Raw genomic sequence first — 17,113 nt, 5'->3', positions numbered from 1 at the left:
ATGCCCATTGGTATACACACACACACACACACACACACACACACACACACACACACACAGAGAGAGAGAGAGAGAGAGAGAGAGAGAGAGAGAGAGAGAGAGAGAGAGAGAGAGAGAGTCTGATCTCTGCCTTCCTGCCTATCTGGGCCCTAGAGACTTTTCCTCATGCCCATAGTCCCCAGGGCACTGGTTCTGGAGTTCTGGAGAGTGGTTTCTAGAGTGTTCAAGTGTGGCGCAGGGGAGTAGAGAATGAAGCTCCTTGCTTGCTGGGAGAGAAGACTAGGTACATGCCTGGGAGCCTTAGGTGGGGGGCTGGGGGTGCTGACAGTTCATCTTCTAGGTTAGAGAGGCAGCTTAGTCTGCTTGATTATTTCAGAGTCCTGACAGGTGGCAGGTGCCTACTGGACCTCCCTTGGCACATGAGATGCTGTGGAAGAAGCACTGTCTCTGGCCTGGGAATGGGGATGTTGTAGAGTGTGTGTAGCCTGGTAGAGTGTGACTGTGGAATAAGGGTGACTGACTCCTTGATCTGGCTTACTTCCAACTCAGGTGGCTCAACTGGGGACCACAGCTGCTTTCTTAGCCTCCCTTGGCAGACTGTAACCTGTACTATCAACAGAATACCCAGCTGAGCTTCCATGGGGGCACCCATATACTCAGACCCACAGGTAGCCTGTGGAGCTGGGTCAGGGTGAGGGTCAGCAGGAAGGAAGCTAAGGCTATTGTCTAGACAAGAGGATGTAGAGGTGTGGGAGGCAGGTGCATGCCCTGATCTGCTGTGAGACAACCAGAGGGTTCCCTGGTCACAGTGCTGCAGCAGTTCTGGCCATCCCTTTGGGAAGAAAAGGACTCTAGGCCAGCTGAGAGTCCAGTGAGAATCCAATGGCCCCATGCCCTTGGCTCTGAGAGTCTAGCCAGAAAAGTGGGACCTACATTTGCACCCTCCTCCCTGCCTTGGGATCTGTGTAGCTCGATGAAGAACAGGTAGGCTCCTGTCAGCATCACTGCTGCCTTCATCCTGGATGGCAGAGAGCACCAGCTGCATCGGGAAACCAAATCCCATTGAAAGAGGACTTTTTTTTTTTTTTTTTTTGAGACAGGGTCTCATGTGCCCGGCTAGCTCAGTCGGTAGAGCATGAGACAGGGTCTCATTGTGTAGCTCCAACTGGTCTCAAACTCAGGATCTTCTTGCTTCTGCCTCCTGATTGCTGAGTTAACCCAGCCTTGCAGGTAAAGAAACTGAAGACCAGAAAGTGAATGGCCCAGAGAACAAGGCCAAATAAGACAGCAGTGTCTCCTACACAGCACAGTGGCCACCAGGGAGCAGGAGAGCCTCCCATGAGCGAGCATCTGTCTCCCATGTCCCCCTCCAGCACCAACTTACAGTCTCTCTGAGCCCATCTCCTCTACATGCTTCTTCCTTTTTTCCTGAAAAGACTTAGAAAAATGTAAAAATTCCACACTCACAGCAAAGATTCAAGAAAAGTATAAAGAACTTCTGTGCCCCCCTCACAGAGCCTGCCAGCCAGCATTCTGTTCATGTGCTCAGTGCAAGCGTCTTCTCTGTGCACACACAAGCATGGACCTGAACACACACATACTCATGTGGACAGTCATGTCCTAAACCACGAGTGCATTGCAGACATGACGTCCCTTTGTTCCTGAATGGTTTGCTCTATTTTCCTAAAACAAGGATGTATTTGGTATCCATAGCACCATTGTCAAGAACAGCAAAATGTTGTTTTTGAGATGGACTGCTTCTGTAACCAAGACTGGCCTGTGACTCCTGGCTCCCCTGCTCTACCTCCCGAACCCTGGGATGGCAGGTGGGTACCACCACGCCTGGCTGGAATCAGAAACTTCAACAGGGATCCGACCCTGGGAGCACTCAGATCATGGCTTTATTCACAAATATCTCTGTCCCGGAAATGTCCTTTAACGATAAAAATGCGGGATTTGTGGCCACTGCCTTCTTTATTCTGGACCAGCTCCTGAGTCTGTCTACATCTTGGTGACCCTGGCAGTTTCGAGAGATACTGGCATTTGGGGGCTGTCTCTGCCTGGGGCCATCAAGTGTCTGTGCTCTGGATTCCATTCAAGTGACGCGTGATGCAGTCTTATCAGGAAGGCCACAGAAGAGTGTCCTCGGTACAGCACTTTGAGAGGCACACATCACCTGCCTTATTTCTGCAGTCCTGTTAACCTTGGTGATATCAGCCCGGTCTCTCCACTGTTGAGTTACTGCTTTTCCTTTTATAGTTTAACTTTAATAATGCCAGTTTTAGTGCTTCATTTGTTTAAAAAAAAAACTCTCCTTTTTTATGTGGACTTTTTGTTTGTTTTTGTTTCTTTGAGACAAGTAGTTCAGGCTGGCTTTGTACTCACTCTTTAGCCAAGGATGCCCTTGGACCTCTTATCTCGCTGCTTCTAGCTCCCAAATACTGGGATTTTGGTCATGGGTCCCTACCCTTGCTCAGTGCTAATAGATGGGCACCACAGTACCCAGTTTATGTGGTGCTGAGATACAATCCAGTGCTTCGTGGATACTGGGAAAGCACTCTACCAACCGGACTATAGCCCCAGACCCTCTGGACTTAATTTGACTTATTTTTTTAGTGTTTCTGGTGATCCAACCCTGTTGCCTCACACATCCTAAACACACACCTTCCTGCTAAGGTACACCCCCCCAGATTGATCTATGGATCTATTTTTAAAAATGCTATGTCACTGTGAGAAGAAAGCCACCCTCTCCTGGCAAGGTGAAAATAAGCACCAAAGTCATTAACTTCTGGCCAAGTGGTAAAGCTGGCAGTGCCAAAGGCCAGGACTAGCTTTATGTTTTGAACTACTACTACTGGCTAAAGATTCCTGGCACCAAAGTGGAACTTTCTCTGCAAAGTAGTAAGGCTTGACCAAGAGTGCAGAGCAATGTGTGTTTGTTATGGAGGTGAGGTGATTCCCGCCAGCTTATGTGACCCCTAAAATTGTTTCCTAGAGTTTTTGCAGTCACATTTGGGGTTTAAGTCTTGGTTCTACAAACATTTTTGACAAGTGACATCACCTCCCCCAGGCCTCGGTTTCTTTCTCTGTGAAAAGGGAATAATGGTACCTGCTTAGGGGCTTGCAGTGACTCAGTGGGTTGGTGACTGATGTAGAGTTGTGTGCAGCACCATATGGTGTGTTAGACCCAGGGGACCCCTAGTTCCAGAAGCCTTCCCGATTTCCTGGCATTCCTTGCTCTTCTGGCACCAGTAACCAGTAGAGAGCATCACTGTGGACTGCCTGTGAAACAGCTGGTGATGCTTGGTACCCACTGAGTGTAACTGATGCTGGTGCCCTGCAGCCGTCATTCCCGGTCCCAAAAGGAACGCCTTCCCAGGCTTCCTGCCTGGTAGAAAACTTGACTGGGAGGTTAGAACTGGGTGCCCCTCCCACATCTTCATAGCTTCCCTGGAGCGTCACCTTGTGATGTTGTCTAGGAAGGGCTCATTAGATAGGGAAACTGAGGCTTGGAGGAAGGTTCAGTGACTCATCTTAGATGCCCAGCTGTGAGGTAGTGCATTGGCCCTCATGTCATCCCCACTTGCCCAGAGTTTCTGAAGTGAGGTGCAAGGCTGGAGGAATCCCTGGAAGGTACCAGAGGAGTCAGGCTCATGGTGCCCTGACCTTCTTGCTTTTGCCTTTCTCTGCTCCAGGCTGGAGGCAGATGAGTGGCTTCCTCTGGCTCTTTAGCATGTCCACATTACCTTTGTTATGACAAGTGCTGTTTTTCTCTCCATAGTTATGATATAAACATTCCCCTTGAAACTTCTAGTTGTGGTGGCACATGCCAATCCCAGTACACGGGAGCCTGAGGCAAGAGGATCATGAATTTAAAGCCAGCCTACAGCTATATAGTGAGACTGTACATCAAAACAATAAAAATGCTCTTGAATTGGGTCAGGTGAAGTGGCAAGTAACTCCAGTTTCAGCACTGGGAAGGCAGAGGCAGAAGCACCAGAGTTTCAGTGCAGCCAGGCTACACTGTGAAACTCTGTCTCAGGGCGAAAAAAGAGCTGCAGAAAAACTACATTGTTGGGGCTTGTGAGATGGCTCCGCTGGTAAAGGTACTTGCTGCGAGCTGGTGACCTGATTAGAGCCCCAGAACACACATGGTGGAAGGAGAGACCAGACTCGTGAAGTTATCCCTGCCCAAGGCAGGGAGATGAAAGCCGGTTTAGTCTTGCACCAGTTCCCAAGGGCATCTCATTACTGTACTCGAATATTGTAGAATCCAAAACACTCCGGTCCAGGCATTCTAGATATGAGACACTCAGCCTGTCTAAATAAGTGATGTCCAGGTGATGTGTCACAAGCCTTAGGAGCTTTGGGCAGACAAACGCAGGGGAGTCGGGGACAACTTCAGACACACTGTAGACGGCCCATAGTGATGAGCACTCACAGCCAACTCGGTGTTGGAATTCAGGCCCAAGAAGCTGGTTCTCATCAGGGACTGACCTGTGTGGAGACAGGAAGCTCCTTTCCTCTTCTGTCCTTGCAGCTGCTAGGGAGGTGGCCAGATTGCCACCACACCCTTGGCCATGAGCCAGATGGCCTCCTGCTGCACAGTCTACCTCCAGTGCAGAGATCCCAGATGTCTGCCAAGCGTTTGGGCATGTAGAGAAAGAGGGACGCACAGTGGGTTTCTAGAAGGCTGTCTGTAAGAGAAGTGCTAAGTCCATAGCCTCAAGAAGGCTGATTTCTGTTCTTTCCGTCTACTACCTCAACTATTATTACTTACAGTTCTTTGTGTGTGCAGGGGTGGGCATGTGCATGCCATGGTGCACAGGTGGTCAGAGGAAAACTTGTAGAAGTTGTTTTTTTCCTTCCACCATGTGGATCCTGGGGGGGGTCACACCCAAGAGATCAGGCTTGGTAGCAAGTTCCTTTATCAGCTGAGCCACCTTGCTGGCCCCTGAATTATTCTTTATATAGTTGTTTTCTTTAAATCTACTTTTTTTTTTTTTTTTTTTTTGGTTTTTCGAGACAGGGTTTCTCTGTGTAGTTTTGTGCCTTTCCTGGAACTCACTTTGTAGACCAGGCTGTCCTCGAACTCACAGAGATCCACCTGACTCTGCCTCCCGAGTGCTGGGATTAAAGGCGTGTGCCACCACCACCCGGCTTAAATCTACTTTTTAAAAGATTTGTTTATTATGTGTATGTTCCTATTTGAGAGCATGGCATGTAGGAGACCGTGGAGGTCAGAAGAGGGCCCTGGATTCTCTGGAACTGAAGTTAGGTAGTTGTGATGCACCATGTGAGTTCTGGGGACAGAATTTGGGTGCCCTTCAAGAGCAGCAAGTGCTCTTAACCACTGAACCATCTCTCCAGTCCTTAAATTGGCTTTTAAGAGTTAAAAAATTTTTTGGGAGGAGAGGAGCTTGTGTGAACAGGCACCTACCATCATCAGCTGTAACTAAGAGACTCAGCAGATGTACTGACGTCAACAGTATCCACTAAAACCTATGGCAAGGTGTGGGTACAGGGACAGAGCACCTGTGACAGCAGGCTCAGTCATACTAGCATGCTGAGACTGTGTAGTCACAAGGACTGGCAGGAAGTGAGGCCTCCTGGTGGCTCCTCCCACCTGGCTGGGGCACCCAGCATTTGGCCTCCAGGAGGGTGAATCTCAGTAGATTACTATGCCTCAGGCTTCTGACCTTGAAGGCTTTCCACAGCACCATGTCTCCCGCAGGGTCCTTGGAGGGAAGAGCTGGAAGAGCAGCTACAGTGGGCTCTTGTGTGACAGGACAAGAGTCTCAGAAAGTCTTTCTAGAAGGTCCAGCGTAGCTGTAGCCCCTGCTTCCCACGGGTTCTGTGGGCAGGTGGGAAGGGGCCAGAGGGGAGGAGGGCCTGTCTGTGGAGGGGCAGTGGGAACTAGGGAAGGTTTCTGAGCCATGGTAGAATGTGTCCCCAGCTGGCCTTTAGTAAATGAGTCTGACAGAGGATGGGAGAAACTTCAGCATATGACTCCTACCCGCACCCTGTTCAGAACTGAGGAGGCTGCTAAGCCCAGTCTCCCCGTGGGTGTCCTTCCTGCGAGCACAGCCCTGTGTGACCTCCATCCCTGCCCACAGCCTTGTCCCATCATTGGTAGGACCACTTCAAGCTGAAGCTGCTCACAACTCAGCACAGTGCCTGGCACCCATCGTCTAGTTTGGGGCCCAGCATGGAGCACACTGGTGTGCAAAATCTGAACAGGAGCTGGTGATACACTTGTTTTGTTTATGGAAACAGGCTCATACTAGATGGCCCAGCCTGGCCTCAAACTCACTCAGTCCTTACTCTGTAGCCAGGCTGGCCTCTAACCTACATTCTCTGGCCTTAGCTCCCTAGTGCTGGAATAACAGGACCAGGGCACCACACCTGGGCAGATTTCGGTGCTTCAGAGCTGAGCATCTTTCAACAGTATCTTACGCTTTTGGGCCTTGATGTCTTCATCTGCCCAAAAGACATAACAACACCAACTCATGGGCTGGTAAGGAGGGTAGAGGTGGCCATGGGCCTAAGTGCTTATTTGGGAGGAGATCTCAGGAACTCGTGTGGAGATTGGGAAGTGAGACCAGCAAGGGGGAGCAGGTGGGCACTGAGCAGGCTGCCACTGTAGTCTGGGGCTCAGTCCTGCTCAGAAGCCCCGGGAGCCAGAGTGGGCATAAGACGTGCCTCATGTCACCCCAGGTACTGGTGAGGGGTTGGGATGTTGGTACACTACCTTCCTGGCAGTCCCTGGTGGGAAGCAACTTGCTATGGAAGGCATTAGTGATCCAATTCTTGCAGCTGATCACAGCTAGGCATTCTCTGGAAGCAGACCAAGGCACCCAGGGCTGGGGAAGGTAGGTGGAAGGAAGTCACATGACAAGAGCGCCAGGTGTGGTGGCAACCAGATTGTGATTGTCCCCATTTGTTACCAGTCTGACAGCTCTGCCTGTCCTACTTGTGCAGCTGCAGGCCACTCACCCTGCTTCTCTGAGCCTCTGTTTTGCAGTCTATAAAGTGGGGAGAGGCACGGTTCCTGGTGGAATGGCTATGCCTGCTTAGTGGCTCTTGGAAACAGGTGGGCAACAATTTTAGCAGCCATGGTGACTGGAGATGCTATCTGGTTGGTGGCAGCTAAATATGTGATGTCCGTGGTAGCCCCGCACAGCCCTGGGTGTTATTCAGCAGTACACACTGCATGTTTCGCATGCAGTGATCATTCCATCTGATGATCAGTGGTGTTTGTAGAGGGAAGAATCTGAGGACCAAAAGGACAGGGACCTGGGTACCTCACTGTTGTAGAGATGCTGGTGACAGCTAGACATGGGATTGAGGGGATTGGAGGAGAGAGCCTGCCGCAGGGCCAGGACTTACAAGAGGAGCCAAGTGGGGACAGAGTTGACAAGCTGCATCAAGTGAGCCTTCCTGTAAGCACAGTGCTTTTCGGGTGAGTTGGGAGGCACTGCCCACTCCCTGGAGCTTGCTCAGCTGCCCCTGCTTGACCTCCCTTCTGGCTGAGCTCCTCCTCCAGCCCCAGCATCTCTCTCCCTCTCCTGATCACCTGGACAGCCCTCCTCTCCCATGGAAAACTACCCTGGTTCCCCAGGGTCTCAGAAGGGAAGCAAATTCATTAATAAGAACTTGGAATAAAAGCTACAGGGAGCTAGGAATGTAGCTCAGTTGGTAGAACGCTTGCTCAGCAAAGAGAGAGGGAAAAAGCATCGGCAGCCTGAGCATGGGTCTTTCGGAGAGTCCGAGACCTTAGGATCAGAACAAGGCTTTCTCGCCCCACCCGAGCCTCGGGGAGGCACCCCCGGGGCCATTGGTGCAGTGGCCCCTGTTGATGACTGTCCTTTGTCTTTTTGGTTAGGCCTGCTCGTGCCAACACCCGGGTTCCCGCCCCAACCCAGGAGTATGCCAGGAGAGGTGGGGACCCAGTGCCAAGATGGGAGAGTTGCCAGGCCCTACAGGAAGGAGGAGGGCTCCAAAGACCTCACCTACCACCCCGTTCTCAGACGTCCTGGATCTGGCTTGTGGCTCTCCACCTTTGTGATGGATGTTCACAGGAACCTAGCCAGAGGTCACCTCTCTGCACTTCACCCCCCAACTGCACCTGCCTCCCTCCCTTAACCTCTGGGAAGGACACGGAGAACGGAAGTGGGATGCAAACAGACTCATACTTAGGCCACTCCCTCCAGCGTCGTTTGGTGCGGTTGAGCCTTAAGCCTGGGTGGGCTTCAGACCCAAGACTGTTGATCATAGTTTCAGGGAGTCACTCTGAAGAAGGCTGTGCCAGGGCCCAGGCGGGGTTTAGCCTCTCCAGGTTGACAGAACTGAGATGCCGCAATGGGGAAGAAATCTATTTTTGGAAGTGTGAGTGGTGTAGGAAGTGTGAGTGGTGCAGATACTTGATTTCCATAAACCTGTAAAAGCAATACTTAGAGGCTGACTTATTTCATTAAAAAATGTAAGCAATGCCAACCCCTCTTGCCCTTGTCTGGTTGCTGGTTTTTGTTTGTTTGTTTTGAATTTTGGAAATGGGGCATTATGGCTGACAGTTGACAAAAAAGTCAGATGGCCCATTTTAGAGATGCAGCAGGGACTAGGGAACTCACTCTAGAGAGGCCACCTCCTCCCGCCTTCTGAAAGCCTGAGTTACAGTAGGGAACGCTTGGGGGCCTGGGGAACTTGGGCCTGAGCCCCACACACAGCATTTGATACACCTCCATGAATGATGAGAGAGGGGCACACATTTAATCCCAGCACTCAGGGAGCAGAGGAGGCAGATATCTATGAGTTCAAGTCTAACCAGGTCTAAAAAGTAGGTTCCAAGCTCGCCAGGTCTACACGGTGAGACCCTGCCCTAAAAAGCAAAGAATGGGGAAGAGGCTGGGAATGTAATTCACTTGGTAGAATCCTTACCTGGCTTGCATAAAGCCCTGGCCCCAGCAGCACATAAATCATGCACAGTGGTATGTGCCTATAATCCCAGCATTCCAGAGACAGACAAATGTATCAGAAGCTCAAAAATGGAAGTACAAAGATCAGAAGTTCAAGGTCATCCTGGGCTTCATGGGACCCTGTCTCCAAACCCCACAAAAAAATGGAGCCTTCTTCCCTGGTCTTCCCTAGAGTATAGCTCTAGCCCCTTCCTGAAGCCATGAGCACTTAGGGCAGCTTGGCATACAACAGATGGGAGCCATCAGACACTCATGGGAAGAACCTGTGACACTCCCCACCTCTCCATGATGGGATAATCCTTTTGCAACAGGGTGCAGCTGAATTCTCCAAGATGGCAGTTTTTGGCTCTGATATATACTACAGGAAGAGAAACATACTCCCCGGGAGAGAGGCCTGGAGGGAAGTTGATGGCTGAATAGGGGCTTGGATTGTGCAGCCTGCCAATTCCCCCAGAACTGCTTCTCGAATCACAAGGGGGGCCAGCAACCTATTCTAGCCTACTGTGAGCCATACCCCATACCCACAGAGATCCTTCAAAGGGGTCACGGGCCAAGCTGATACGTTGACTCCTTCCCTATAATGCCAAGTTTCTAACATGGAAACCACAACTTACCCACCTCTTGAGATGACACCATGCTAATTACCAAGAGATTCTCTTCTAAAATGATGCAGTTCCACTCCAGGCTCCACTAGTGTGCAACCCTCATGTATCCACTGTCCAGGAGCCTTTGTGCACTGCGCAACCTGGCCAGACACACCTGGCCACTCTGTCTTAAATTTGCTAAGATGCAAGACTTTCAGCGCAGGAGCCTTGAGTGTCTTGTTCACCCATGTGTCTTCAGTGCACAGTTAGTTGCACAATGCCTAAGTGAGCTGGTGCTGAGGATTAGCCATCCATACCACACTTACTGAGCAACTACTATGTACAGGCACCTGAATGGGTGGAGAGGGCAGAAGGGTGATCAAGCAGACAAACCCCCTGCTCCCCAGAGCTCACATTTAGACAGGCAGACAGCAGAAGAGAACATTGAGATGGAGTTGGAGAGTAGGGTACAGAGGTATGAGAGACAGATAATCGGCCTGAGGAACCGTAGAGTCCTGTAGGAAGTCACATACAGGCTGGGGAAGAACATTCCAGGCAGAGGCAGGAATGCAACACAGGGTGGATGAAAGGAGAGCTCCTACACTAAGCTGTGTGCTGGGGGGGTTGTTAAGACGGCCTCACAGTGTAGACCATGCTGGCCTTGAACTCACAGAGATCCTCCTGTCTCTGCTTTCCAAGTGCTGGGATTAAAGGTGTGTGCCACCACACATGACCTTGTTTTATATGTATGAGTGTTTTGCCTGTGTATATGTATGTGTACAGAAACTTCAGAAGACAACTTGTAGGGGATGGTTCTCTTTTCCACATGTGGGTCCTGGGGAGCAAGCTCCAATCACTGGGTTTGCTTTACCCCTGAGCCATTTTGCTGACCTGTTTTATTAATATTTTTGTTTCCACATTGAGCCTTTACATAATCCAGTGAAGATGATCCCCACGGCTCTGCCCGTTTTACAGATGGGGAATCTAAGGCACAGAAGATTCCTGACACACTTGCTTCTGCATATATGGTGAGATGGAGCATGAGACCAGACAGCTCAACTGAGAGTTGGTGTCATACAGTCCTAAGCTACCTCTGTTCAAGAGCCAGAGGGCTTAAGATGCTGCCCAGCACACAGGATCTAGAACCAGTGAGGTTTGTTGAGCATTTACTGTGTCCCTGGCACTATAGTGAGTGCCTTACATAAATCAACCCATTAATAAGTGACAGCCCTCAACAGAGTAAGGAGAGGTAAGTGCAGCAGATATCTGCCTTGGAGAGTGCCTCAGTACCCTCCCCTGTGGCCACACAAGTGGGACTTCCATGTGCCACCCCTGAGCTTGATGCCTTGCACAGGTGCCCTCTGCAGCTGGACCTGTCTCTGAGAATCACCCCCAAGCAGCCACCTCCCTGGGCCCTCTAGCCCAATTCCCACTTACTGGGATGCGGGCCAGTCCTATTGGCATCAGGGCTGGCATGCTGGAGCCACACAGATGGCTCCCTCTGCCAAGGCAAGAAAGCACGCTGTCACTGTCCCGATGGAGGGATCAGTGGCTCCTGACCTCAAAGCAAGAGCGCCTAGGGAAAACAAGAAGGGCAGCACTGGTGCTACCTGCTCCTTTTGGCTGGCTGCAGCTGCGGCCGACCAGCTTGGTTCTGGGAACTGCTCCCAGGATGCAGTGGGGCAGTAGAAGAGAACACTCCTTTGTACCAGTGGTCACTGTTGTAGCCCTCAGGCCTGGGAATAATAACTTTCACTGAATCTTAGAATCTACCAAGATCCTTGCAGAAGGTACAGGATCTGGGCAAAGCCGGACTGTATGGTGTGCACATGCGCTCCGTGCATGTTCTGTACTGTGGAATGTGGTAGAAACAATGCTATGCAGCCTGTTATGAGGTGGTCTCTGCTGGCCCGTGTCTCCTCACTTTCTCCTTTCTGTTCTCCCTCACTGGGGAGTCACCCTATAATACAGACGCAGTGCTATGAGGAAGGCAAGCCAGCTCCCCTTGGAGAAGTCCCCAGCCAGCTGTCCATTATGGACTCAGGGATCCCAGCCAGCAACCCATGTCATGCACCAGACATACAGGCGCAAGCCTTCAGATGATTCCAGCCCGGCTTCTAGCTGCCCCAGTTGACTCAGAGGGTTGGTGGGGCCAGGTGGGCTGTCTCTTCTGAGCCTGCCTAAAGGACAGGGGTTGGAGCAGAATGGAAGTGTGGACTGTTTAAAGTTCTTGTGGTTTGGATGGTTTCTTTTGCATTGGATACCAGGACAGAAGGGATCCCCCAGATGGAACTTGCGGGATGAACCAAGCCCCAGAGCTGCAGTGAGAGTGCGTCTGAAATGTAGTGAGTATGTGAAGAAGGCAGAGCAGCTCCCGGCTGCAGCCCTCCTGTCCTGCAGTCTACCATCCCTGGCTCTTGGTTCACATCCAGGGTCTTAGCCTGCTCAGGCCTTGACTGAAAGTTTGTGGAAACAGTGCCACAAGTAAAAAGAGCTGCCATAGACTCCCTGCCGCGTTTAGAGGTCTGCAGGCCAGGGCCACACTTAGTGTCTGCAGAGCAGGCCCTGTCGGGAGCAGCAGGAAGAAGTGCCTTCTCACCAGGCTGGCCCTGGCCTGGCTAGGCAGGTGCTTGGCTGCTTCGGTTCTGTACTCTGGCCTGGACCGTCAAAGAGAAGGCCTTCGGCCTCCTGGGTGGATCCACTGAATGCAGCCCCAGCCTGCCTGCCACTGCTCACAGCCACTGAATGGGGCTGGCTTCCCGCCTGGCACTCAAGAGCCTGTAGCTGCTCTTGCAGCCTGGAGAAGAGCGAGACGTGTCTGTTCCTCATCTAGGCAGAGGTCCAACTCCGAGCCTGCAGGGGCAGGGTTACCGGAGGCTGACTCTCATGGGATACGGCCCACAGAAGAGCAGAGTCCACAGTACCCAGTTCAAGGTCCAGCGTGGTCAGTGTCCCAGAGTACATGCTGTGGGAGATCAGGAGAGACAGGTGAGCCAATGAGCTTCCATGGGGCAGCCTTGACAGCAGAGGAGGGGATGTCAGAATGTGGGGGGCTGAAGGAGGGACTGGAGGGCAACTGCAACACAAGTCAGGGGCGGGTGAGGGACAGTTGTCTTCATGCTGTGGGCAGGAAATGTATTAATTTCCTATGAAGATGAACCCAAGAGAAACAGCAACAAGAAAGACTTAAAGTTTCAAAGGAAGGACTTCCCAATGCCGCGATGGGGATAATAGGTGACTGGCTCAGCCTGTCTTTCCTAAGTCCTTAAGCCTGATCTCAGGGAGGTTCCTTGGCCCAAGTCCCCAAAGTCTGGAGGACACCTGCCAGTTTGGAAACAGGATAGCTCCAGATGACACGTGGTCCCAGCCTTGCTTGATGCCCTTGGTCCCCCCTTACGAGGACACTGACCCAGATGTCCCTGAGGTTCTCCTTTCTGGAGTCCAACACAGTTACCTTGTCCAGGGCACAGCAGGGTCATCTCAGGCTGATCCGGGCATCCAGCTGCTGCAAGTGTTCCTGAACCCCAAAGGGGATAGTGGGTGTCCACATTCTGCAGAGGGGACAAGGGACCCCAGCGCCAGGTTAGAGGGAAGGCAGCCGGGACTCCCCAGGGCAAGCTACTCACAGCTCCACCTCCCACTCTGCATAGAACCTTAACCACACCCCACCTGGCAGCATACAGATCAGCATGGGTGACCAGGATGCTAGGAGGCCCTTTTTCAATTCTGGTCTACTCTGCCATAGTCTCTTTAGCTGTAAAGTGGATCCTATTGTGGTTTCAGTGTGGTCTGTCCTCCACAGGCTCCCGTTTTGAATGCTTTTCCCCCAGAAGGCTGTGGAATCTTTAGGAGGTGGGACCTCAATGGCAGAAGTAGGTCACTGTGGGTGGAACTGGGAAGGCAATAGCCAGGCCAGTTCCAGAGCTAGCTGCTCCTGATAGTGTGTGAGCAGCTGCAGGCACAAACTCTTGCAACCAGTGCCTTCCCACCACGATGGATGACACCCTGTGAGACTGTGAGCCCAGGGCACCTTTCCTCCTTCTCATTGCTCCTGCCAGGTGTCATGGTCACAATGAGAAAAGAATCTAGAGATGCCGATATCTATCCGAGAAGACGGGCACAACTTTGCAGATCAAAGCCATCTGAACAGCAAAAGGTACTGGACATCAAACATCACATTGGCTTTGAGAATAAGTTTAAAGCTGGGCACAACACATACATCTATAGTACCAGCACTCAGGAGGCTGAGGCAGGGGGATCGTGAGTTGAAGTGCAATTCTGCTTCAAAAACAAATAAAAATGGCTCTAACTATATGAAATTGCTATTTTTATGTTCTAAGAATGACTGGATTAGGCGATTTCATATGGTTTACCCTGATGAAATATTTATTGAGTGTTTTATGTGGCAACAGTGTCCTAAAAGTTTAGGACTGGGGCCATGGCTCAGGTGTTGGGCCACTTGCCTAGCATACACCAAGTCCTGGCTTTGATTCCCGTTGCCATGTGAGATTGCATGTGGAAGTAGATGCTTATAGTTTCAGCACTTGGGAGATAGAGGCAAGAGGGTCATCCTTAGCTACATAGTGAGTTCCAGGCCAACTTAGGCTACATGAGACCCTGGCTCCCACAAAAACATTTTTCTTTGTCTTGCCTAACATGACCATCTCAAGTCTTCTCTATAAATACTACATCATGGTCCCAGAGATGGAGAAGCTAAGGTCTGCAAATCACTTGCCAGCTCATATACTGCTCAGCAGGGGTGGGATTTGAATTCTAGAGTTACACGCAGATCTCCAACCCCAGGGTCAATGCAACTTACGCCAGTGTTTCCACTTGAGGGCACTTCTGAAGGCTGAAGGCCAGCTGCTGGGCACCGGCAGCCGTGAACTTGTTAAACTGGACACTGAAGAGAGAGGTCCATCCTGAGGCCTGGCTACTCCCATCCCAACCCTTCCCATGATGCAGGTGGGAGACCCCCTGCCTCCCCAAGTCCCCCTGGACCCCCACACTCACTCCATCACCCGCAGGGACACCATGTCCGGAAGCACTTGTGCCAGGCTCTTGGCTCCTGCGTCACAGATGCAGTTATTGTACAAGCTGCCGGCGACAGGGGGAAGGAAGAGGTTTGGGGTGCTGGGCTAGCTCAGGGCCAGGTGGGATCCACACGCAACTGAAATGACTGCTCCACTTTGTCTGTCTGTCTGTCTGTCTGTCTGTCTATCTATCTATCTATCTATCTAACAGGTCTCATGTATCCCCAAGCTGTCCTCTAACTTGTACATAGTCAAAGATGACTCTGAACTTCTGATTCTCCTGCCTCCACCTTCTGAGTACTAGGATTATTATAATGTGCTGTTACACCCAGTTTATGCAGTGCTGGGGATGGAATGAATCCAGGGCCTCATACATGCTAGGCAAGCAGTCTGCCAACTGAGCTACATCCCCAGGCAGGCCCTACTGTCCCATTTTACAGATAGACTAATTGAGGCCCAGAGAGTTGAGGCCACTTTTCTGTAGTTCCATAGTGAGTTCAAGAAACTACAGCATGGACAGGAATTTGTACACTGGGCTTGGTGGCTCAGTCTGTAATTCTAGCTACTTAAGAAACTGAGGCAGAGGGATTACAAGTTCAGGCCAGCCTGAGATACATGAGACCCAGTCTCAAAATAGAAAGGTTGGTTTTGCTTTTTGTTTTTTTATTTTTGTGTATGGGTGGTTTGCCTTCATGTGTGTGCAGTGCCTGAGGAGTCCAGAAGAGGGCAAGGGACCCCTGGGACTGGAGTTCCAGATGGTTGTGAGCCACATGTGGGTGCTGGAAATTGAATCCAGGTCCTCTGTAAGAGCAGCCAGTGCTCTTAACTGCAGCCCCTCAAATCAGAAAGTTAAAAGAAGGCTGGGGTTAGAGCTCAGTATAGAGTGCCTGTTTGGTATACATGCAGTGGCTCTGGGCTCCATCCCTAGTAACACACACACACACACACACACACACACACACACACACACACACACACACACTCATGGAGTCATGGAGGAGGAGAGAGGGGGAGGAAAGGGGAGAGAGGAGGAGAGGGGCAGAGAAGGGGAGAGAAAGAGATGAGAGAGAAGGAGAGGAGGGAGGAGAGGTGTTTCCCAACCCAAAGCATTTGGAAACTCCAGAGAACAACTTCCCAGGTTCAAAGACATGCCTGTTCTGTCTGGGGAATTCACTCGATCCTCTCCCCATGCTGTTCTCATTTGTAAAATGGGTAGGAGGGGGTCACTGTAGGGAGAGCAGCTGGGTTCTTGCTGGTTTGTGCGGTGGACTAAATGTTAGCCAGGATCTCACAGTGTGACACACTCCCAGAAACCACTAGGGCCACATGAGACACCACAGAAGGGGTGACCTGTGTTGGCCATGGGAAAAAGAAAACTTGGAAACTGCTAAGACTATGGAACTTTGAAGTTAGAATGAATTATTTTGTATTATGAGATAGTCATAAACAATCTGTAACTCCAGTCTGAGGGGATCTGATACCCTCTTTTGGCCTCTGCAGGTACTGTGTGGATTTGGCACACAGGTGTACATACAGACATAACACCTGCGCACATAAAATAAAAATAATATTTAAAAAAATTAAAAACGAGAAAAGTGAGCTGAGCAACACTGTTCATTGCTCTCTGCTTCTTGACCAGAGGCGATGTGACCAGCTGCCTCACACCCCCGCCACCGGGCTCCCCACCATGATGGACTGCACCCTCACACACATCCCACCACCATGCTCCCCACCATGATGGACTGCACCCTCACACACATCCCACCATGCTCCCCACCATGATGGACTGCACCCTCACACCCCACCACCATGCTCCCCACCATGATGGACTGCACCCTCACACACACCTCACCACCATGCTCCCCGCCATGATGGACTGCACCCTCACACTGTGAGCCCTCATCACCCCATCTTTCCTTAAGTGGTCTTTGTTAGGCTTCTGGTGATGGTAGTTAGCAAGCCTGCCTGACCCACAAGCACCTGCCTGTGTGTTCTAGACTTTCCTGACCTCCCACCCTCCCATCTCACCTCCCATCCCTCCATCCTGAGGAAGCTTCAGCCACCTCGGGAGCCCTTCTGCCCCTGAAAATCCATCCTCTTTCCTGCTTTGAGGCCATTGTGCCTGCTGCTCTTTCGAGCTCCTCACCTCTAGTTTCCCACACAGGGCCATGTCTCAGCATGTCACAGCACCCCTGCTCTCTGAAATAAACTGGTGACACTCCCATTTTACTGTCCTGGTACATGCCAATTCCCTTCCTAGAATAAATCACGGTCTTAAAAATACCTTTTTTATGTCTGTGTTTTCCGTCTTAGTATGCAACTCGAAAGTAAGGACACCCCATAGTTTAAGTGAGGGAATACTGTACACCTAGCACAACTTTAGGGTGTTAGGTGGGCACCAAGTACATATAGTAGGAAGTGTGCAGTGCACGACCTGTTCATCAGCACAGACGACCTGGTTGGAAGGATGTAGGAGTAGCTGCCCCAGTAGAGATGGTCAGAAGTTGCCTTTCCTAGAACA

General features: G+C 51.1%; 2 protein-coding genes across 4 annotated transcripts in view; one reads left to right on the top strand and one right to left on the bottom strand.

Moving 5' to 3' along the window:
* Dexi (Dexi homolog) overlaps positions 1-17,113 on the top strand; it is a 36,573-nt gene that overhangs the window by 3,978 nt on the left and 15,482 nt on the right. The window contains exons 2-3 of one of the 3 annotated variants that reach the window (XR_008222616.1): positions 7,886-12,547; positions 13,618-13,715. The exons of 1 other annotated variant lie outside the window; for it this stretch is intronic. The gene's annotated coding sequence lies outside the window, so the exon portion shown is untranslated. Of the gene's footprint in view, positions 1-7,885; positions 12,548-13,617; positions 13,716-17,113 lie in introns of those variants that run through there. One more of the 3 variants, XM_052759462.1, reaches the window with a different exon arrangement.
* Positions 12,543-17,113, bottom strand: part of Ciita (class II major histocompatibility complex transactivator) — a 50,362-nt gene continuing 45,791 nt past the window's right edge. The window contains 3 exon segments of the mRNA XM_052759464.1: positions 12,543-13,110; positions 14,379-14,462; positions 14,573-14,656. Of these exon segments, the coding sequence (XP_052615424.1) occupies positions 13,035-13,110; positions 14,379-14,462; positions 14,573-14,656 (244 nt within the window). The 3' untranslated portion in view covers positions 12,543-13,034.

The sequence above is a fragment of the Peromyscus californicus genome, unplaced genomic scaffold, assembly GCF_007827085.1.
Source record: "Peromyscus californicus insignis strain IS unplaced genomic scaffold, ASM782708v3 Scaffold_3__1_contigs__length_106647218, whole genome shotgun sequence".
Classification (NCBI taxonomy): Eukaryota; Metazoa; Chordata; class Mammalia; order Rodentia; family Cricetidae; genus Peromyscus; species Peromyscus californicus.
This window is presented reverse-complemented; position numbering and strand designations above follow the sequence as displayed.